At 33.6% G+C, this 22,558-nt stretch overlaps 2 protein-coding genes across 2 annotated transcripts in view; one reads left to right on the top strand and one right to left on the bottom strand.

The window, feature by feature from the left end:
• PIGK (phosphatidylinositol glycan anchor biosynthesis class K) overlaps positions 1-22,558 on the bottom strand; it is a 132,551-nt gene that overhangs the window by 34,842 nt on the left and 75,151 nt on the right. The gene's annotated exons all lie outside the window — the stretch shown is intronic.
• On the top strand, positions 1,079-5,842 carry LOC103784303 (large ribosomal subunit protein uL22-like). Its single transcript, XM_034967927.3, has one exon. The coding sequence runs from the start codon at positions 5,282-5,284 to the stop codon at positions 5,825-5,827; it is 546 nt and encodes a 181-aa protein (XP_034823818.1). The 5' UTR covers positions 1,079-5,281; the 3' UTR covers positions 5,828-5,842.

The following is a 22,558-nucleotide window of genomic DNA, read 5'->3' as shown; positions in this document are numbered from 1 at the left end:
CAAAATTCACATTTTGAAGCCTAACCACCAGTACCTTAGAACGTGACTGTATTTGTAGACAGGGTCTTTAAAGTAGTAATGAGCTTATATGAGGTCATTAGGGTTGATCCTACTCAAATATGACTGGTATCTTTATAAGAGGAGGAGCGCAGGACACCGAGACAGTAAAGATCACATGAAGACACTAGAGGAAAATGGCCGTCTACACGTCAAGGAGAGAGACCTTAGGAGAAATCAATCCTGCTGACATCATCTAGCCTCCAGACTGTGAGGAAATACACTTATGTTGTTTAAGCCATCCAGTCTCTGGTATTTTGTTATGGCAACCCTAGCAAACTAATATCTATTAGCATTAGATATTTTTACCTCAATTAAAAAATAAACTAAAGTAAATACTCATTGACCAAAAAAAAAACACAACTTGCTTTAAAGCATTTCACAGTGTATCTTTTAAAAGTTTATTTACATTATGTATAAAAAACACATACAGGCCAGGCACAGTGGCTCACGCCTGTAATCCCAGCACTTTGGGAGGCCGAGGCGGGTGCATCTCTTGAGGTCAGGAGTTCGAGACCAGCCTGGCCAACACGGTGAAACCTCGTCTCTACTAAAAATACAAAAATTAGCCAGGCGTGGTGGTGCGCACCTGTAGTCCCAGCTGCTTGGGAGGCTGAGGCAGGAGAACTGCTTGAACCCGGGAGATGGAGGTTGCAGTGAGCCAAGACTGCACCACTGCACTCCAGCCTGGGAGACAGAGCAAGAGTCTCAAAAAAAACACAAAAAAACAACACACACACACAGCAACAAAAGAAAAAGCAGACAAACTGTATAGACATCATCAAATTTCAAGACTCTTTTGTTTCAAAGGACACAATCAGAATGAAAAAACAGTCTACAGAATGGGAGAAACTTTTTGCAAATCATATAACCAAAAAGGGACTTGTATTAAGAATGCATAAATACAACTCAAGAATAAAAAAGCAAACAACTCAATATTTTTCCTTCCTTATCAAGGACATTCTTAAGTGCAAATGATGTATTTTTGTTTGTTTCTTTTCTACTGTGGTCAATGGTGGGAAGAATACAGTGACCACTTGTGCAGTTTGATTCCAGTGCCTTGATTCCTGTTAAGGCACCAGCAGTTTTAATAAATATCTTCTGAAAAAATAAAAATTAAATCACTGACATTAATTCTAAGAGTATAAAAGAAATATGACAAAGTCACTCTTCATTGGCTATTCCAAAAATCTAAAACAACAATGTCTAAGATGAAATACATTTCTTTCTCACAAAATGTCTCTTACTCAATATAAAAGATATTCTTTAGGTATACAAAAATATTTGAAATCTGGCAATTTGTTTTGAATAACTTTTTAAAATGCCATGTAGCTGTTATGAAAAATTCCAAATATGTTTCTGTATTTTTTATATTATTTTCGCGGGAACATTTAAAAGTGAGCTGCAGATACCATGACAGTTCACATCTAAATGTTTCAGCAAAATGTTTATCAACGAAGGATACGTCTGAAATGTTTCTTAATAACAGCAGCACTTTTTCCAAATGCAATTCACAAGTAATCTTGAGTATCACTGTGGATATATGAGTATTTTACTTATCCAATGTTTCATAATCAATTAAAATGATTACTCATTTTTATAATTTCTTAAAAACACATGTCCATTGCTTTCTTGCTTTATTTTGATATCAAGAAGTGTGATGCTAAATTGGTTCTATGTTAATTATTTTCATTTTTAATTATTTTTAATTTTTAAATTACTAATTTATTGGCTTAGAAGCTCAGGCGGCCTTTATTTTCCCTTTTGTTTTAAGGTCTAATACTATATCTTAAAAGTTGATTGTTATAAATCAAGTTTCCCAGGTACACAGGAAACAGGAGTCCTTTCAATATGGAAATTCAGATCTCATTTTATTTCAAAAAAAGTTTTATTATAACTTTAAATACCATATCTGTTAATTTTCCACTTGTTTCCTAGTTCAAGGTGTTGAACTAAATATATGGAAAATTCTCTTTCTGATCCTTTTTATTTCTCTTATTTCAGATTATTTTCTTGGCTCTTTCTATTCTTTATGTCTTTTATTGAACTTTTGGAATATCTATCTTCCCTTGTCTACCTTGTGATTTACTTTTCATTTCTGAGATGATTTTTGTCTTTTGTCACCATTTACTTTCCCAAGTTCAGTCAGCTGCTGTTTCACATATCTTCCTGTTTGTCCATTTCAACTGTGAGTTTTTGAATGTCTGATTCATGGTGTCCTTTCATAATGCAATTGCTTGTTTAATATAGGTTATTCGTGTTCAGATGTTTCATTTCAGTTTTCCTGTTTTGTCATTTTTCTTGGATTTCTTCCCTTTTTATTTGTGCTTTCATTCTGTGTGTGTGTAATTTACTAAGAAGATTTGATTTTAATTTTGTTTTATACTTACTGTAACTTTGTAAAAGTGCTGGCTTCTTTTTCTGTTGAGGATTATTTGTATTGGCTTTTTTAGAATGAGCAGTAACAAGTTATCTTGCAATGGAGGGTGAACGGAGGTAAGCTGACTTACTAGGTTTCTCAGTTCAACAGCACCCTCTTCTGTGGCTTCACTGAAGTGTAGTTGCTTTAATAAGTGGCACTTCTTGTGGTGGGAGGGACAAGATTTGTCTTAAAAAAAAAAATCATCTTGTTCCCATAGTGCCCATATCTTCAGCTGCTTTCTTCTTTCCTTTCACCACCACGACTCCAAGGGACACCACAGCCCCACTCTGTCCTTTGCAAGGTGTCTTCCATTATCCCAGAATTCATGGTTTCCCAAGATTGTCACCTTAAGGTCATCCATACATTCTAAGCCCCATCTTGCAAATCATTATTAGTCAGGTCTCTGACAAACCATATATAATTCAGAATGAGAAAACTACAAATATTAATTTCAATTTACATGTGGCAGCCATCCTAAAGGAACCTGGAACTTTTCTCCTGTAAAATGGTAAAGTTCTCTTTTCTTAAAGTCATCCAAGTGTTCCTTTTACTTAACATTTTGAGTCATTTCAGAAGCCCCCCTAAAAGAATGTTCTTTTTCCATGATCTCTTTCCAAGGTCCTTCACTAAGAAAATCTACTTAAATAACTTAATAAGGGAATAATTTCTACATGGAAAAAGCTGTGCATTCCTTATTTTGCTTTACTATTTTTTTAAATAGAGTTTTTGTAGAAGACAACACATGGTATTTGCTTACTTTATAAAAGGATTTTGACTCCAATAGAGTCATACTACCATCTCAAATGGAAAGGCAATTAAAATACTGTCCAAATCCTCTGCATAAATAAAATACTCCTGGCAAATTATGAAGCCTATGAAGTTAGTCTTTACAATCCCCCTGTGCTTTCTGTATCCTTTTTCTCTTTCATGTTTATCCAGTGCCTGAAAAATCTTTCTCTTCTGTGCTATCCAAGTACTCCTAAAATAACACTGTAAAATTATTTACTGTGTCCATACAGAAGGCTCTCTCTAACTCAGAAAGAGTAAAGTTTATATTCTATAGTGCCACACTGAGATCAGACAATTCACGTATAAAATAACATACAGCCAGGTATGATGGCATGTTCCTATAGTCCCAGCTACGTGGGAGATTGAGGAGGAAGGATCATTTGAGCCTAGGAATTAGAGACCAGCCTGGGTTACATAGTGAGACCCCATCACAAATAAATAAACATAAAATTACATAGTTTATTTCAGGTAGAAGGCCAAAGCATCTTTCCAAACACTGGAAATAAAGCCAACAAAACGAACAAGAAAGCAGAGATACTGTGCTATGCTAGAAACAAACTAAAAATTAAGAATATCAATAAATAATTAAAGACACATCATCTAGAGTAATCCAAAATCATTAGGAAGAAATTCTCTACACATACCAAAAATAGGAAGGTAGCCCAATAGTTAGTATAACCTGTTTTGAAAATGACAGCTCAAAGAAGCACTTGAAACTAAAAGGAAATAATAGAGAAATCAAATTAATTTCTTCTTACAATCTTTGGAAAAAAGGATAGAAAAGTTCACACTCCTAAACTGCATTTTTAAATGTTCAAATAGTCATATAATAGATAACACATATTGTACAAGATATAATTGATAAACCTGAAAATTTAAAGACACTCCGAGTGAAGAAAACTGAAGTTTATTGGTCAATGGAGACAAACACAAAATGCTATTACAAATTCAGAAAGGTCCCAAGAGTCACTAAAGATTATTTTTGTGAAAACACGTTATACAGCAATGAGAAAACAATTTAATACATTATTTCCCTCAAAATGAGATCCCCTCCAAACTCCCTGCATCACTATTTTTCTAATTATCAAACTAAAAACTTGTGAGAGAAGATATGAAAATAGAACTTCAGTTAAAAGCTACTTTAAAGAAGCACAAGAAAGATGGTAAGCCAGGGAAAAAAGACATAATATGAGGCAGAGAACAGCAAGTTAAGTCCAAAGAGAACTAAGGTTACCCTAATTTATGGCCCAACTGTTGATACACATCTTATTTACTGTCAGTTTCCAATGTAGTATAAAAATGCACACACCAGTTAAATAAGAAGACCTGCCAAGCAACTCAGTAAAGCTGATATAATAAAATCCCAGAAAAATAAACTCTTTTTCTCATTTGAGAGACTTTAAAAGTAACTTCTTGTATGGTAAAAATTATAGGCAGGCTTTCCAGAAGTTCACACAACCAGCTAACCTGAATGCACAAGGAACTATATGTGTAGAGTCAAAGGCAATTCTAAAATAGTAGTGTAGAGTTCTGGGGGATGTCAGAGAAAAAACTTGTCAAAATTATTGAGCACTTACTCTGAACTCTACTAAATTTATCAGGAGTTAATGTATATTGTTCCAGTCATTTTATTTTGCTTTTACATACATATTTATATACACATGAAATATACATAGAATATCTACAAATCATTTCATTAATAAATTATACAGTGTAATTCAGCCACTAGCTTTTTTCATTCAAATGTGAGGTCAAATGTGACCTGTCACCTGTTTCTGTATGTCCTGTGAGCTAAGAATGGCTTTTATGTTTTTGAATGGTTAGAAAAAATAAGTCTAAAGAAAAATAACATTTCATGACTAGTGAAAATTGCACAAAATTTGAATTTCAGTGTTGCACTATAACAGCAGAGCTGCATATTTACAACTGAGACCATATGGCCTATGACCTACAAATGCTTTAAATATTTACTATCTAGCTCTTTCCCTAAGCAGCCTGAGGTAATCTGTGAAAATGGTTCGCTATTCACTTGACCCGGAGAACCCCACGAAATCATGCAAATCAAGAGGTTCCAATCTTCGTGTTCACTTTAAGAACACTCGTGAAACTGCTCAGGCCATCAAGGGTATGCATATACGAAAAGCCACGAAGTATCTGAAAGACGTCACTTTACAGAAACAGTGTGTACCATTCCGACGTTACAATGGTGGAGTTGGCAGGTGTGCGCAGGCCAAGCAGTGGGGCTGGACACAAGGTCGGTGGCCCAAAAAGAGTGCTGAATTTTTGCTGCACATGCTTAAAAACGCAGAGAGTAATGCTGAACTTAAGGGTTTAGATGTAGATTCTCTGGTCATTGAGCATATCCAAGTGAACAAAGCACCTAAGATGCGCCGCCGGACCTACAGAGCTCATGGTTGGATTAACCCATACATGAGCTCTCCCTGCCAAATTGAGATGATCCTCACGGAAAAGGAACAGATTGTTCCTAAACCAGAAGAGGAGGTTGCCCAGAAGAAAAAGATATCCCAGAAGAAACAAAAACTTATGGCACGGGAGTAAATTCAGCATTAAAATAAATGTAATTAAAAGGAAAAATAAAAAATACAAATAAATAAATAAATAAATATTTACTATCTGGCCCTTTACAGAAAAAGTTGCCCAACCTATACATTAGAATAATTATTTAGAAGTGGATTTGCTGGGTCATAAGTTATGTACATTTTAAATTTTGCTAGAAACAAGTAAATTGCTATCCAAAATGACTGTATCAATTTATACTGCCACCGGAAATGCATTAAGTTCCTATTTCCTTTCATCATCACCACTTAGATTTTTATAAGAAATAGTATCTCATTGTTTTAATGTCCATTTCCCTTCTAAAATCACCTTTAGGTGATCACTAACATGAGTCTTTCCCTCTTCTTAAACTGTATTTCTTTTTTCTTCTATTTGGTTTGTCTTTTAAAAAATTAATATGTGGCATTATTTCGATAATCTAGACAGAAATTCTTTGAAATAGATGTTACAAATAACGTCACCACACTTTTTCTTCTCTTTTAACTTTGTTTGCATTGTCTTTTTTTTTTTTTTGCTATATATGATATTCTATTTCATTAATCTTTGACAATCTTTTTTTATTAGCTGTAATTTGGGTAGTGTGACACCTTTCCCTACTCCTAAGCAAAAAAAAAAAGATATTCTGCAATAATTCTGATGTTTTCTTTTTGCATTTTTATCTTTAATCCATTTGTATTTTGTTTTTATGTACAGTGTAAAGGGGAAATCTAATTTTGTTTCTCCATGGCAAACCAATTGCTTCAACGTAGAATTTTTTGACTTACCTATCCTTTCCTCCAAGTAAAACCATATCTATCATACATATATTGTTATGCATGAGTCTCTTTGGGGGCTTTATAATATGTTGTATATTTATTTACCTAATCTGAACCAACATCACATTATCTGAATCATCACAACTTTAAAATAGAAAATCCTGGTGTCAGATAGACTAAATGCCTCTCCCACCACTACTGTTCATACTCCTTAGTCATCCAAATGGCTTTGGCTTTTTCTTCCTTTACTAGTCCACACGAATTTGATAGCCAGCTTATTACATTCCATGAAGAATCCTAGAAAGGCAGAATGTAGTAATAGTTAAGAGAGCAGACCTGGAGTCAGACAGCTAGCACTTCCACTTATGAGTTGTGTGACCAGATACAAACCTCTCCACATCTGTAGTCACATATAAAATGACTACATACTCCACAGCTGCTTTGAGGATTAAACAAGTTAATAAATTCAAAGTGCTTAGAATAGTGTTGGGTATTTATTAAATACTGGAAGTTTAAGAGAAATTGAATTGTATTTATTTACAGATAATTTAGATAAAATTATATGATAATTTATTCTTCTCATCCCTAAACATGTTCCACCTCTCCATTTATAGGTGTTCCTTTATGATCTATAATTAATTTTATTTTGTCTCCATAAAGAAGATGTACATCTTTTAAGATGATAATCGGGTGGCTTATAGCTTTTATTGCTTATTTTGTATTAATACATCTATAGATACATGCATATATCTATTATATATAAATAATATAGGAATATATACTATTGATTTCCATGTAATGATCTTTTATCTGGCAATCTTACTAAACTCTCTCATTAAATTTAATATTGGTAGATTCACTTAGATTTTTCCATTACATAGCATCTGTGAAAAAAAGGAAGGGAGAGTTCCTGATCCTCACACCTCCTATTTCTTTTCCTTACTGCATTAGTTGAGACTTTTTGTGCAGTAACAAATAGATGGGATTATAGCATGTATTCTTATCTTGTCCCCGATTTTCATCGAAATGCTTCTATAATTTCACACTATATAAAGTTTGCTGCTAGCTTTAGACACATTCCCTTTATTATCTCCCATTTATCTGCAGTGTCTAAGCCACATTGCCTTTTTAAAAAACATTATCATTTATGATTAATGATTTTATTCAAATGTTTTTTCTGTATCTACTGAAATAATTACAAGATATTTCTCATTTAATGTATTGATATGATGAAATACACTAATATATTTTCTAATCCTGAATCCTTCCTGTAATTTTAAGATAATTTCTATTTGGTCATGAAATGTTTTTATTTATACATTACTGAGTTTGAATTTTATTTAAGATTTGTACATCTGTGATCACAAGTGAGGCTGACTCTCTATTTTTTTCATTCTCTCTGTCTTGTTTTGGTTTCAGAATTATATTCGTTCCACCAAATGAGGTAGGAAGCTTTTTTATTCTGTTCATATTATGTCAGCACCTCAAGTGGTTAATAAATGTCAAATGTAAAAACCATCTAAGCCTGCTGTCTTGTTTGCAGTTTGTTGGGAAAGGGTACGTGTTTTATACAATTAAAAAAGGAGGAGTATCCTTCAGTTGAAGGCTTAATTTATTTCTTTTACTTACTTTCTTCCTAAATCTAAATATTACGTTAGCCACCTCCAAAGTGATTTTTATATCCTTATACTGAAAATGTCTCATGTAAATAGCACATTTTTAGGTTATGTTTTTAATTTAGTATGACCACTTTTTTCTTTGAAACAGGGTACTTGGTCCAATTATATTTAATGTAATAAGTGATATAGCTGGATTTACAACTACTACCTATTTTCTATCTCCCATCTGTTTGAATTTCCTTTTTCTTCTTTTGAATCAGCCAAATATTTTATTACATCTTTTTTTCTGCTATCAACTTGATAGGTGTATTTTTACCATTATCGTAACAATTACCTTGGACATTAGAACACCCAACTTGGACCTGGTAGTCTAATCAAACTGTTCAACATTACCATTTCTTCAATAATAGTAGTACCTTACAACACTTTGACTCCATTTGTCCTCCTGCCTTTGACCTTATTATTGTCATATATTTTAATTCTATGAATACTTTAAACTCAACAAGATGGTGGGGTTTTTTGTCTGATTAATAGTCAATTATTTTAATTGATATATTTACTGATTCTGGCTCTCTTCATTCTTTACTGAATTTTGTTGTTTCTCTTTATAATCATTTTATTTCTGGCTGAAGAATTTCATTTAGTTTTATTTTATTTCAAGTGCATTGGCAACAAATTCTCTGTCTGAAAAACATTTTGATTTCGTCTTCACTTATGTAAGATATTTTTGCTGTGTAGAGAATGATAGGTTAAAAGTTTTCTTCCTTTCACCACTTTAAACATGTCATTCTATTGTTTTATGGTTCTGATTGTAATAACATGTCAGTATTAAAGATAATGTCAGGCTTTCCTTCTCTGTCAGGCTTTTAAGTTTGTTCTCTATGTTTTTTCAGCATTTTGACTATGATGTGGCAAATTGTGGTTTTCTTTGCATTCATTTTGCTTACAATGAATTAACTGAATATGTGGTCTGATATATTTCATTAGTTTAGGAAAATGTTTATTATCACTTTAAATATTGTCTGTTCTTCCTTATTTTCAATCTGTCATCTAGTTTGGGATGTTATTTACACACATGTTGGACCATTTTTCTGTGTCTAACATGTCTCGTACTCTGTTTTTTCTGTGCTTCAGTTTCAATATTTTCTATTGTACTGTCTTCAAGTTCACTAATTCTATCATCTTCTGTATCCAATTTGCTGTTAAGCCATCGATTGAGTTCTTAACTTCAGATACCATATTTTTCAATACTAGAATGTTCATTATTTTAGTTATACTCATATGCTCTGGTGAAACTCCCCACCTTTTCATCTATTTTCAAGAATATTTTTCCTATTTTCTTGAACATCTTAAACATAGTTATTTTAAAGTTTTTGTCTACTACCTCCAAGTTCTGGATCACTTCTGAGTTTGCTCCTATATTCTGTTTTTTGTTTTTCTCTTGGTATATGATTACGGTGTACTAGTAATTTTTAATTGATGGATGTAGGAAACTGCATACTTAAGAAAGGTTATATACAGTGCTATTTTCCACTTAAGAAGGTCCGTGTGTTCCTCTGCTGGGCAGTTAAGAGTGATACTCTGATCACTTTTACTCATTCAGGGACTGAGCTGAATTTAGACCACCTGAAAATTTTGATAAAACTAATTCATTACACCTTAATGTGGCCCTATTCTAATGGTGAGGCCCTTCAAGGTTTTCAGTTGAAAGCCTGGCAGGTCTTTGTCTCAACACAGAGAGAGTAAGACTATAGAGATTTCTAATATACTTTTCAAAGGTTTCTGACTTACATTTTTGGACTATTGTCCTGCACAGCTTAAGAATTTGGCATGCCAGCCTCACTGAACTGCCAAAAGCTGTACTGATCACTCTGTCCCCGTTAGTAACCCTTTATCAGAGGCCAAGCCCAAATTCTCACCTATAGCGCAGAGGTATGTGACTTTTCTATGCAACTAATCACCTCAATCATTATAGTATGAAAGCAGCCATGATGATATGTAAATCAATGAATAAGGCTGTTTTCCAATAAAACTTTATTTTAAAAAATAGGCAACAAGAAGATTTGGCCCATGGGCCATAGTCTGCTGACTTCTGCTTTTGCTGCACCCGGAAAAAGCAAGTGTACCCAAGAGAAAAAAGTGGCTAGAAACCGTCAGCATTAGTTCACCACAATCTCCAGAGCTGTCAACTCTTACCTGGTACATTCTTAAGGGGCTCTCATCCTGAAGATGTTTATCTCCTCAGTAATACAAGACTAGTAAATTCATAGCTCTGGTTATCAGATGTTTTTTGCTTAGTAATTTAGCTTCCCTTTAGTTTTAGAATTTGGCAAGTATTTTGAAAGGAAAATTGGTAATATGATTGAGGCAAATATCTTGAAAAGGAAAGTTATTTTGAGTGAATAACAATTATGTCACTCTAGCCTAACACAGTCACCAAAAATGTTGCTGGTGAAATTTCTCTATACTCTAGCAGTGGCCCACTGCCAAGCCCAGATTCTCAACCTTTGGTCTACTCCCAGAATTGGCGAATGATTACAGAGAAAAATTGGCTACAGATTCTCAGCTCATCTCTGAGAAGTTTCCCCAAATCTAGATTTTTAGATTCTCAGTCCTCATTGCTTCTACATCTGATATTTTTAAAAATACGATTTAATCTGCCTTTCCTAATTGTTCTTGGTGAGCTCATAAGCCTACTGCAAATTATTTCATCCTGTTCAGAAGTAGAAATTGTACACTACTACTTTTGATATTTTCATTATCACTTAGTCCCAAGTATTTTTTTAATTTTCATAGGTTTTTAAATATTATTCTAAGAATTATTCAAAGAGTGTTTTCAAATTCCCAAATATATGTTTTAAACAATTCTTTTTTACTCATGATTGTAACTATTACACTGTGATCCGAAAAAAAATGCTCCTTAAGATTCCAACACTTTACGTTATTAAGACTTACTCTTTTGGCCTAGTATTGGTTAATATTTGTAAACATTACAGTTGGTCTTAAAGAGAATGCTTATTCCCTAATTGTTCAATTTCTTGGCTCAAGTTTATTGATTATGTTGCTTACATTTTTAATTTTAAAACTTTTGGATGGCTCTTTTATTGGTTTCTGATAATGTAATACTGAAATATTCCATTACAATGATAAACTTATCAACCTGTTTTTTAAATATGTAAATTTTTGTTTTAAATATTTTGTGGTTATATTACTAATTAAGAGTTTAACATGCTTTTCTCTTCCTGATGAGATAAACCTTTACTTAGTTACCTTGCTTATGATTAATAATGTTATATGTTATATACTCTACGTACTATGTACTATGTGTATACACATATATGTATATGTACTATGTATATATTTTACACTATAAGTATTTAAGCTTTCTTTTGGTGAGCAGTTGCCTGTAATCCTTTCATTTTCAACTATTTAATATCATTATATTTTCTGTCAGTAGTTATGCCTCTTTTTATCCTAATGCAGTATTGTTATAAACTATTATTATTCACTTATTTAAATTGTGATTAAAAAATTATTATTTCTCTTCACTCCTTTACTGCCTTCTCATTGATTTTTTAATTTCATTTTTTCTCCTGCAATGTTTCTGATCTTATTTCCTCTATTTCTATTCATTTACTAATCACTCTAAAAATGTAAACTGCATACTTTCCTCACTGTCTAAAGCTATTAAAATTTACAACCCTTTTCCCAAAGGAAAAAAAAAAAAAAAAGCTGAAACTCCAGAATACTTTAACCAATCACTTCCTCTTCTCTTACACAATGTTGTTATTAAATACATTAATACTCTGGTTTATCTTACTCCCCAAATAATTATTGTCATTGTCATTATCATCATAATTATAAAATATATTCAGTTTTTGCTTAAATTTACTCACATTTTACCAATTTATTACAGCGTTCCTATTTACACTCAGACCTCTTTTCTGGTTCATTTCCCTTTTTCAAAAAGTGCATCCCTTTAGGTATTAAGGTGTTTTGATACCAAACATTCTCAGCTTTTGCATGTTTGAAAATGTCCTTATTTTTCATTCAGTCTTTAATGGTAGCTTAGCCAGCTTAAATTCTAAGCTAATAGTAATTTTCTCTCAGTACTTTATTGGTATTACTGTACTATCTTTTGGTTTCCGCTGTTGCTATTAAGATGTTTGCTGTCAACTTAGTTGTTACCCATTGTAGATGCCATTTTTCTCTTTGACTGATTTTTAAATCTCTTACGTACTTAGGGAGTTCTAAAATGTTCACATGAAGTATATACTCCATGTATTGTGCTTTGGATTTGTTGAACTACCTTCAAAATGCAAAAGTATAAGCCATTATCTCTTATATTGCCTTTTGCTCATTCTATATTTTCTTCTCCCTGGAACTCTAATTAGACATAGCTAACAGTTTCCAATATTATCTTCATGTCTCATAACCTGTCCTAACACTTTCCATCTCTCTGTCTATATTTCATACTGACTTATTTCTTTAGATCTATCTTATTTTACTAATTCTCCTTTCAGGTATGAGTAATCTTACAAAAATCATTAAAATCTTTTACTCTTTCCTGTATCTATTCATACCTTTTTGAGATACAACTTTGTAGCTCCTTCTAAGAAAAGATACAGTCTGTTTTTCCAGCCCTTGAATTTTACTTGGATTTGTGATTCCTTCTGCACAACAGGATGCAGCAAGAATAACAGGGCTCCAGTTTCAAATCTAGGCCACAAAACGTCTTGCATGCTTTTGGGACCCATGGATAACCTCCTGGAGGATAAAGGATCACATGGGAGTTGAATCAACATCAAAAGCCCAGAAATGTGAGACAGTATAGCCAAAATCAGAAGTCACTCACTCAACCCAAAGATGACAAATTCTGAGAAAGCACAACATAAGCTAGAAGAACCATGAAGGTTGAGCCCATCCTACACTGTCAACCCTCAGAATCAAAAGCTAAATATGTGGTTGTTATTTAGACATTAAGTTTTGGAATGGTTTGTGATGCATCAATACCTCAATAATATGTCTATTATTTAATCTGTTTATTACATTTTTAATTTGAATAATTGTGGTTTACAAATATGAAAGTCTATTTGGCCTTTTCCAAATATGCCTCATCATTCTTTATCATGTAATCCTTGTGTAATCCTTCATTTCTTTCTTTTATTTTTATTTTATCTTATTTTCCTCTTTTATTTGTATTTTATTTTATTTCGAGACGGAGTCTTACTCTTGTCACCCAGGCTGGAGTGCAATGGCACAATCTTGGTTTGGCTCACTGCAACCTCTGCCTCCTGGATTCCAGCAATCCTCCTGCCTCAGCCTCCCGAGTAGCTGGGATTACAGGTGCATACCACCACACCCGGCTAATTTTTGTATTTTTAGTAGAGACGGGGTTTCACCATGTTGGCCAGGCTGGTTGTGAACTACTAACCTCAAGTGATTTGTCCACCTCAGCCTCCCAAAGTGCTGGGACTACAGGAGTGAGCCACCACACCTGACCCCTTTTATTTCAAAAAATAATTTAAATGGTTATTTTGTATTTTGTAATTGATAAGTCATATATCTAATGTTCTTGTAGGTCTAATTCTCCTGATTATTCTGTATTGTGGTAAGCAAAATTCTAAGATGACCCTCAAGATTCTTATCCCTTGGTGTTCATATGCCCTGTATTGTCCACTTTCCTGGAGAATAGGCAGGACTGTGAATAAGATAAACTTCACTCCTATGATAAGGTTATGCTATATGACAAAAGTGAGGGAATTTTGCAAATATAATTAAGGTCTGAAATCAGTTCACATTTAGTTAATCAGAAGGAGACTGTCCTGAGTGGGCTTGACCTAACCAGGCAAACCATTAAAAGAGACCATGCCCTTCCTAAAGTTAGACAGATTCAAAATAGGAGAGACTCTACTGCAGGCTTTGAAGACACAAACAGCCATACTGTGAACTGCCTTTGGAGGGGCCATGAGGCAAGGACCTAAGACAGCTTATAGGAGCTATGGATAGTGTTTGGTTAATACTCATAAGAAAATGGGATTTCAGCCCTACATGTGCAAGGAACTGAATTTTGTCAACAATGAGTGAGCTTGGAAGAGGACGCCAAGCCTCAGATGAGACCACAGTATCAAGTGGTCTTTTTCAGCCTGTGAGACTTTAGGTAAAGGACCCAGCCAACCTGTACGCACACTTCCAACCTACAGATACTGTGAGATAATACATGGGTGTTGTCTTGCACTGCTGAGTTTGTGGTAGCTTGTTATACAGCAGTAGAAAACTAATACTCTCACGGGATTAGCTTGCTTTCTCAAATTGTCTGTAATTTAAGAACATGAACACCTTAATCCGTGAGGATCCTGAGGAACCTCAATTGAGAATGATTCCTAAATCGAATTTGAGTTTGCTTCTGTCTTGCTTTGGGTTACTATCAATCTAGTATCACTTCAACTGAATTGCTCAACTTTAAATTTCTTGGGCCAAGAAGGTTAACCATGTTAAATCACATGAGAGTATGACTGATTACATATTCCCAGGGAAGCCTCTTTTACCCCCATATCTCTAGCCAAGGCAAGAGAAACGTCCTCATTTTCTTCCCCTCAGGCTGTTAGATTTTATTCCAGCCCACTCTCTGATTGAGGGTAAAGCCTTAGAAGTTAATGGTTTTATGTAGAGGTCTTAAGCTCAACTGTCAACAAATGGATCCACAGTCTTTTCTCCTAACCCTCACACAAAGCCATTCTAACTCAAAACTCTAGGTTTCTATATTAGTACATGTTAGGTCGTCCTGCCTTCCACATTCATTCGGCACTTGAGTTTTAGCGTCTATGTGTTTTTTCCCAAGAGATTTCCCTACTGTTGAGCAAAGTGGAGCTTCCTCTGTTGCAAGCCACTGTTCAGCAATAGGCTCCTGCGAATACTTTCTGCTACTAGATAAAAAGACCAATAGCAGGATAAGGCACACAGTCCCCTGTAAAGGTTTCTTTAGATGAAGGTGCAGCTGGAAACACCATGGGTTGGATCAAGGAGGAAATTACAACCCTAAATCATGTGAGAGCCCTAAAGCAAGAAAGGGCTCCCATAGACACTCCCGCTTTTTAAAGTAAATCTATACTGTCCTTGCAAAAGGAGACAGTCTGAGCTTGCTGCCCACTGCTCAGGGAAGCTGCATGTTTAGAATACCAGCTGTTACTATCTAGAAACACTGTAGGAAGCAGAACCCATGTAGTCCTTACCACTGAATGAGGGGGTGCCACCAGCTCTGCTTCAATGTGGAAGAAGCCAGCAATGCTATTCATCAAATGTTGTTTGTCTCTACACACTTACTTTCTTGGCAGCTCAGCTAAGCATTTAAAAAGATCTTTTTAAAATATAATTTATAGAGCATCTAGGTATCTTATAACGGAATAATTTTCAGAAAAATCCTGTCAGCAACATTATAAAAGTGAAGTCAATTGATTATTCTTTATTATTAACTTCAAACCATCCCTCTAAACTCATTTACATTAATTTTTTGTTCCGAGAAAGTGAAATGTTGTATCTCATTCTAATATTACAGGGTGTTCTTTTATTGAGAAATGTTTCCTTCTAATGAAATGTGAAACTATGAATGCCAAAGGCTACTGAATTCAAGCTGTATTTTTATATCTGATATAGTTTAGATATTTGTCCCTGCTCAAATATCAGGTTGAACTGTAATCCCCAATGCTGGAGGTGGTGCCTGATGGAAGGTGTTTGGGTCATGAGGGCAGATCCCTCACGGCTTGGTGCTGTCTTCACCATAGTGAGTGAGTTCCCGCAAGATATGGTCGTTTAAAAGTGTGTGGCACCTCCCCAGTGCATGCTCACACTCACTCACTCTCTTTCTCTCTTGCACTCTCTCCCAAACCCTTGCCTTCCTCCCTCCCTCTCTCTCTTGCTCTCACTCTCTTACTCTCCCCCAACCCCCCTGCCCCGCTCACTTACACTTGCTCCGGTTCTCATTCCTATTCTCACCATATGATGTGCCTGTTCCCCATTTGCCCTCTACCATAATTGGAAGCTTCCTGACGCCTCCCCAAAAGTAGATACCCCTATGCTTCCTGTACAGACTGCAGAACAATAAGCCAATTACCCAGTCTCAGGTATTTCTTTATAGCAGTGCAAGAACAACCTAATACAACATCTAAGGTAAAAGTGGGTTTTTTCATATTTAGTGTTAACTCATGGGAACGTCATGTACTCTTTTATTACCAGAAGTTACCTAATTTCTGGATATTCAAGGTTTTACTATGTCTAATTTTCAAAGAAATAGCAGAAAAACAAAACAAAAAAACCACTACATTTGACACTAAAACCATACAAGATTAATTTTAATCATTTTCTATGATTTAGAAGATACGTATCAGTGTTTTTACATGCAAAAGAGAAATCATTGTGAATATCACTTATTTTTTAAAGCATAAGTTAGAGCTTTCCCTTTAGTTAGATATAAGCTTTTAAAATACCTTGATTATGCATAGCAATTACAGTAGTTACAACTGTATGTCACACTGTATAGTTCCTTATCACCTGTTTCAGTACCTTAAAGGAAAAGTACCAAACATTGCTATAAAGCATGCAATCTTTAAATCACCTAAGAGAAATATAAAACACTATTTTCTTGCTCCATCTCTCAATATACATGCTCTAAATATACACATCTTTGCTATAAAGAAATAAACATTATAAAAATTAGATATATTAATTTTAATAAAACCCAGTTTAAACTGCTTACCAAGTATCTCTGAATCTCTGGCTGGCAATATAGTTCAGGCCAAGCAAACTAAGTCCATTACTACTTGCAGTGTAGTACAATATAATTCTCAGCCAGCACACTTAGTTATCATGTGACATAGGTATTCTGAGATCATATCCTAAGAACTCTTATATTTCATTATTTTGTCTGCTCTTTACTTCTTGGGAAATCATACTAGAATATATTAATATTAGAAGCTGATGCCATCAGATAAGGAACAGAGAACGGCTCTTAATATTGAAGTTAAAATGAAGGAACTGAAAAAGGCATTCCATACAATATAAGCTGCACGCTTCCCTTAGTGAAAGTACTTTCAGAATAATAAGTCACAATTTCATCAAATTAAAGAAAGTACCAAGCCTGGAATATCTTTGAGTATAACAAGAACTTTGTATATAATGAATGAATTTAAAGCAGAGAAAGATGGAGCATAATACAGCTCGTCAATGTTGGTAAGTCCCCTGATTTTCCTTTATTTTTATGAGAAAAATAATTTCAAAATGAAAATCTTTAATTACTTGATAGTAATTTATCTATAACATCTGTAGAAAAACATACTTTAAACAATATTTACTATATCAATTTAATAAAAGCTCACACAAATAACCTTACTTTGACTTTTTAGGTCCACTTTGGCATTATTCAAAAAATTTTTATTATTAAATTTTGATTTTTTTGATTAAGCCCTGAGAAATCAGCTTTCTAATAAATAAAAGTTAACAGCTGTGACCCAAAATTGGTATCCAACATCAAGGATATCATGAGCAAAGATCACAGGTCCGTATCATTTACCAGGTCCATTTTTCCCCCACAATAAAAGCCATAAATAGTTCAATACTAATATGGCAATGTCAGAATGAGTATTAAAAAAGACTAATAGGCTATAATACTGAATTAACACTAGTAAGATAAAAACCTAAAGAAATAGGCATAAATCCTGAAATTGAGTTGTTTTTTGTTTTGTTTTGTTTTGTTTTTTTAAGTCAGCTACACTGGTAAGTATGGGAAAGTCAGGCTAATAATAATTCCTGTCAGAATGGGCTATAGATGACATGGCTGATAAAAACACAAATCAAGCCATAGAAACAGAACTATAATACACCAAATAAAGATGGCATTGTATTGCTCATTGTATCTCTTGCACTGGAGGAAGACATCAATATAACTGTGATGAGTTTTAGATGGCACACTTTTAAAAAGGCATTGACAAAGTATGTTCATTTTATATACACTACCTTCAATCTTCAAAATAACTCAGAAGGTAGAGAGTAGATCACCCTATGACAGATAAAGTATCTGAGTCTTAGAGAGATTAAATAAGGTACTGTATTAGTCCATTTCACACCGCTATAAAGAAATACCCAAGCTGGGTAATTTATAAAGGAAAGTGTTTTAATTGACTCACACTTCCACATGGCTGGGGAGGCCTTAGGAAACTTACGAACATGGCAGAAGGCAAAGGGGAAGCAAGGACCTTCTTCATATGGTGGCACGAGAGAGAAGTGCAAGCAGGGGAAAGGCCAGACACTTATAAAACCATCAGATCTTATGAGAACCCACTCACTATCACAAGAACGGCATGGGGGAAATCACACCCATGACCCAATCACCTTCCTCCTTCTCTCGACACATGGGGATTACAATTCCAGATGAGATTTGCGTGGGGACACAGAGTCAAACCATATTGGGAACCCAAAAAAAGCAAAATTTGAATGCAAGTCCATTCATCTCTGTGCTCTTTCTACTAGATCATGTTGCCTTAAAAGTTTCTTCTAGCACTAGGAGGGAGCAATTTGGCCATACTTCACTTGTAGAATATTTGAAAACCCGGTAGCAAGGCACATCATTATGCCAACAAAAACTGACATTTCTGAAATGGGATTACAGATTTATATATTAATGTAAATGTCTTTTCCTTCTTGTTTTACCTAACAGCTACAATCCTAAAGTGTTATTGTATAAATCAATTTTTAAAATGGAATACACTTTCCCCAATGCTAAGCTAGAAATAAAGATTGTCTTATTACTAATTAGTAATAAATAATCCTCACACACAAACACCCCTTAACTTTTTTTGACCCTTCAATTTCTTGGTCAAGTATTTAATAACATGGAAACTAATATCTAAAAATATGCCATAAGTATCTGATAGATTCATCTATTTCATAGATAAAATTCCATATTGTTAGGTTTTTTTAAAGCCTACACTTACATATAGAGAGAAATTTTTACCATCCTTTATAAAAAATTTTTGTGACCCAAAATTGATATCCAACATAAAGGATATCATAAGCAAAGACCGCAGGTCCGTATCATTTACCAGGTCCATTTTTCCCCCATAATAAAAGCCATACAAAAAAAATGTACATATAGAGAGAAATTTTTACCAACCTTTATAAACTGACAATTGAATATCAAAATTATTTTTCTCTACCAGTTGCCTGAAAAAACAACAATCATAATTTATTTGAAGGTATAACCTACCTTGATCACCAGCATTTAAAAAAATTAGACAGTTCCCTATATACAAATATATGATACTACTGCCATCTTCTGGTACAACACAATTTCCAAATTCTGTATAGTATTTCTATAAATGAGAATCCACCAAATATGAAATAACTAGTTTATATTACTGAAAGCAGAATTGATAACCAGCTAAATGGCTAAAATGCAGTTCAAATAGAATTCTAGCAATAATTAATTTTTATCAGTGTGTGAGATAAGTTCTCTCAATAATACTTAACACTTACTGAGTGCTTCACTATATTTGAGGCATAGAATTAAGTGCTTTCTAAGCAAAATAAAAATTAATAACTATATGAGGTAGAGTTATTATTCTCATTTTACAGATGCAGAAACTGAGGACAGAAGAGGTCCAGTAGTTTTCCCAAGGTTACATAGCTAGTAAACGGCAGAGGATCTGAATTTAGGAGCTTATTGATTCCAATGACTTTGCTTTTATTATTATATTGTAATATCCCCTATAATGTCAGATAGTAGACAATAAGTAAGTCTGTTAACTCATTTAGAATGGTAAGATTTAATTTAGTGGAGTGGAACAATAATATTACAATTATTGCAAAGATCAGAAGAGTCACATAAATCAAAAAGACATAAATCAAAGAACTAAAAGAAACCTTAAGGGTCTCAGAATTTATTTTTCCATATGATACAGAACTTTATCGTCTAAAAATCCAAATGAATTTGCCTCTAATTGTTTTATAAATATCATATGATTTGTAGATTTTATACAATCAAAAAGTTTAGGTGCTATGCATTTAGTGTTTAAATTAAAATTAACTTTGCTTTGACATATTTAAGAATATTAATAAACATTAGTTGGAAACTACTACTCCTAGTAAACATATTTGCCAATTTATATTTAGAGATGTTTTATTAACACAAAGGGATATGGTACTATGTTGTGCTATACTGTTTATATATACTGATTTCTTAGAAGTCATAAAGCAACTCAATTGACGCTTTTGTTAATTACAGATAGGGCAGTGAAATAAACTGCTAAAAAACAAAAACAAAAAACTACCCATGATATGACCAATCCATTTTGAAACTATAACAATAAGAACTTTATCCATATGCAAAATGACAAAATGAGTAATTTAATTATGTTTTGGTGCCTTTATAAATCAAACGAATCACATCTAATTTCTGACATTTCATTTTAATGAGCTTTTGAATAACTGAAGTGACAAACAGCTGTAAATAACAATATAAAATAAATGACAAAATAAAATGCTAAGATAATGTGGAATTATACTGATGAGTAAATTAATCACTTTGAAAAATATAGTAACATGTAGAAAAGTAAAGGAGAAATCCTGTCAACTGTTACTTGAATCATTTTGGTGAATTTTTGGTTCATAAAGTTTTATAATTGTATCAATTTACTATGAGCAATTTTAAGCGAATCATGTGATCATAGTTTCATATTCTTCACAATCAATTTTACCCGAATCTCAAAGAGATGTTACTATTGAATATGTAAATTTAACTTTTGATTTAATTTCCTAGTAAATATTATAAATAGACTAGAATCCATATGTTCAATAATATAACATATACTATAGTAGGTCCTTTACATTTCCATATAAATTTTGGAATCAGCTTGTCAACCTCTACCGAAAAATAAAAAAATAAAAAGCCTGCTGGGGTTTTGATTGGAATTGGGTTGACCCCAAATCAATAAGATCTCAGAAAAACAGTCAATATAAAATCAATTGTAATACTTCTGCATTTGAGCAACAAACAAATGTAATGTTTTAAAAATAACATACAAAATGTTTAGGAATAAATTTAATAAAATGTGTAGAAAATATCTACAATAAAACAATATAGAGAAATTACATGAGATCTAAATAACTGTAGAGATATACTCACGGATTGTGAGGACTCAATACTGTTAAGTTGTGATACAGCCCAATATAAAGTTAATTCAATCCCAATCAAAATCCCAGTAGGCTTTTATTCTTTTTCTTTTTTTACTTTAAGAAATCTACAAGCTGATTCATAAACTTATATGAAAATGCAAAGAACCTAGAACACTGAAAACAACCTTGAAAATGAAAAAAAAAATTTGGAGGACATATAATTTCAGGAGTTTCTATAAAACTACAATAATCAAGAATGTAATACTGGTATAAAGATAGAAATATTACAATGCAAAAAAATAAAGTCCAGAAATAGACCCCCAAAACATGATTTTTTGACAAAGGGATCAACATAATTCAATGAGGAATAAATACAGATGCTGCTCAACTTATGATGGAGTTATGTCCCAATAAACTCATTGTAAATAAAAAATACTGTAAATTGAAAATGAATTTAATACCATGATAAACCCACTATGAAGTCAAAAATGATAAGTCGAACCATTGTAAGTAAGTTGGAGACCATCTGTAATTTTTTCAACAAATGTTACTGGAATATTTGGATGTCCATATGGAAAAAAAAATGAACCTTAACCCCTACCTCACACAATACTCAAAAATTAATTCAAAATGGATCACAGACCTACACATAAAAGCTAAAACTATAAAACTTCTAGAAGAAAACAAGAAAATCCTAATGACCCTGGTTAAGCAAAGACTGCTTGCATAATAGGTACTAAGCATAAAGAAAAAATAAGTGGATTTCACCAACATTTAAATTTCTACCCTTCAAAAGACATCACTAAGAAAATGAGGCTTGGCACCATACCTCATGCCTCTAATCCCAGTGCTTTGGGAGACACAAGCAGGAGGATCGCCTGAGGCCAGTAGTTTTAGATCAGCCTGGATAACATAGCAAGACCCTGTCTCTACAAAAAAATGTAAAAGAGGCCTGGCAAGATGGCTCACACATGTAATCCCAGCACTTTGGGAGGCAGAGGCAGGTGGATTGCCTGAGCTCAGGAGTTCGAGGCCAGCCTGGGCAACACGGCGAAACCCCATCTCTACTAAAATACAAAAAAATTAGCCAGGCATGGCAGCATGCACCTGTAGTCCCAGCTACTCAGGAGGCTAAGGCAGGAGAATTGCTAGAACCCAGGAGGTGGAGGTTGCAG

Source organism: Pan paniscus, chromosome 1 (genome assembly GCF_029289425.2).
Source record: "Pan paniscus chromosome 1, NHGRI_mPanPan1-v2.0_pri, whole genome shotgun sequence".
Taxonomy (NCBI): domain Eukaryota; kingdom Metazoa; phylum Chordata; class Mammalia; order Primates; family Hominidae; genus Pan; species Pan paniscus.
Note: the sequence above shows the minus strand (reverse complement) of the source record. Positions and strands in the feature narration are given on the sequence as shown.

Coding starts and splice junctions, on each gene's coding strand:
- LOC103784303 (XM_034967927.3), top strand. CDS start 5,282: ATGGTTCGCTATTCACTTGACCCGGAGAACCCCACGAAATCATGCAAA.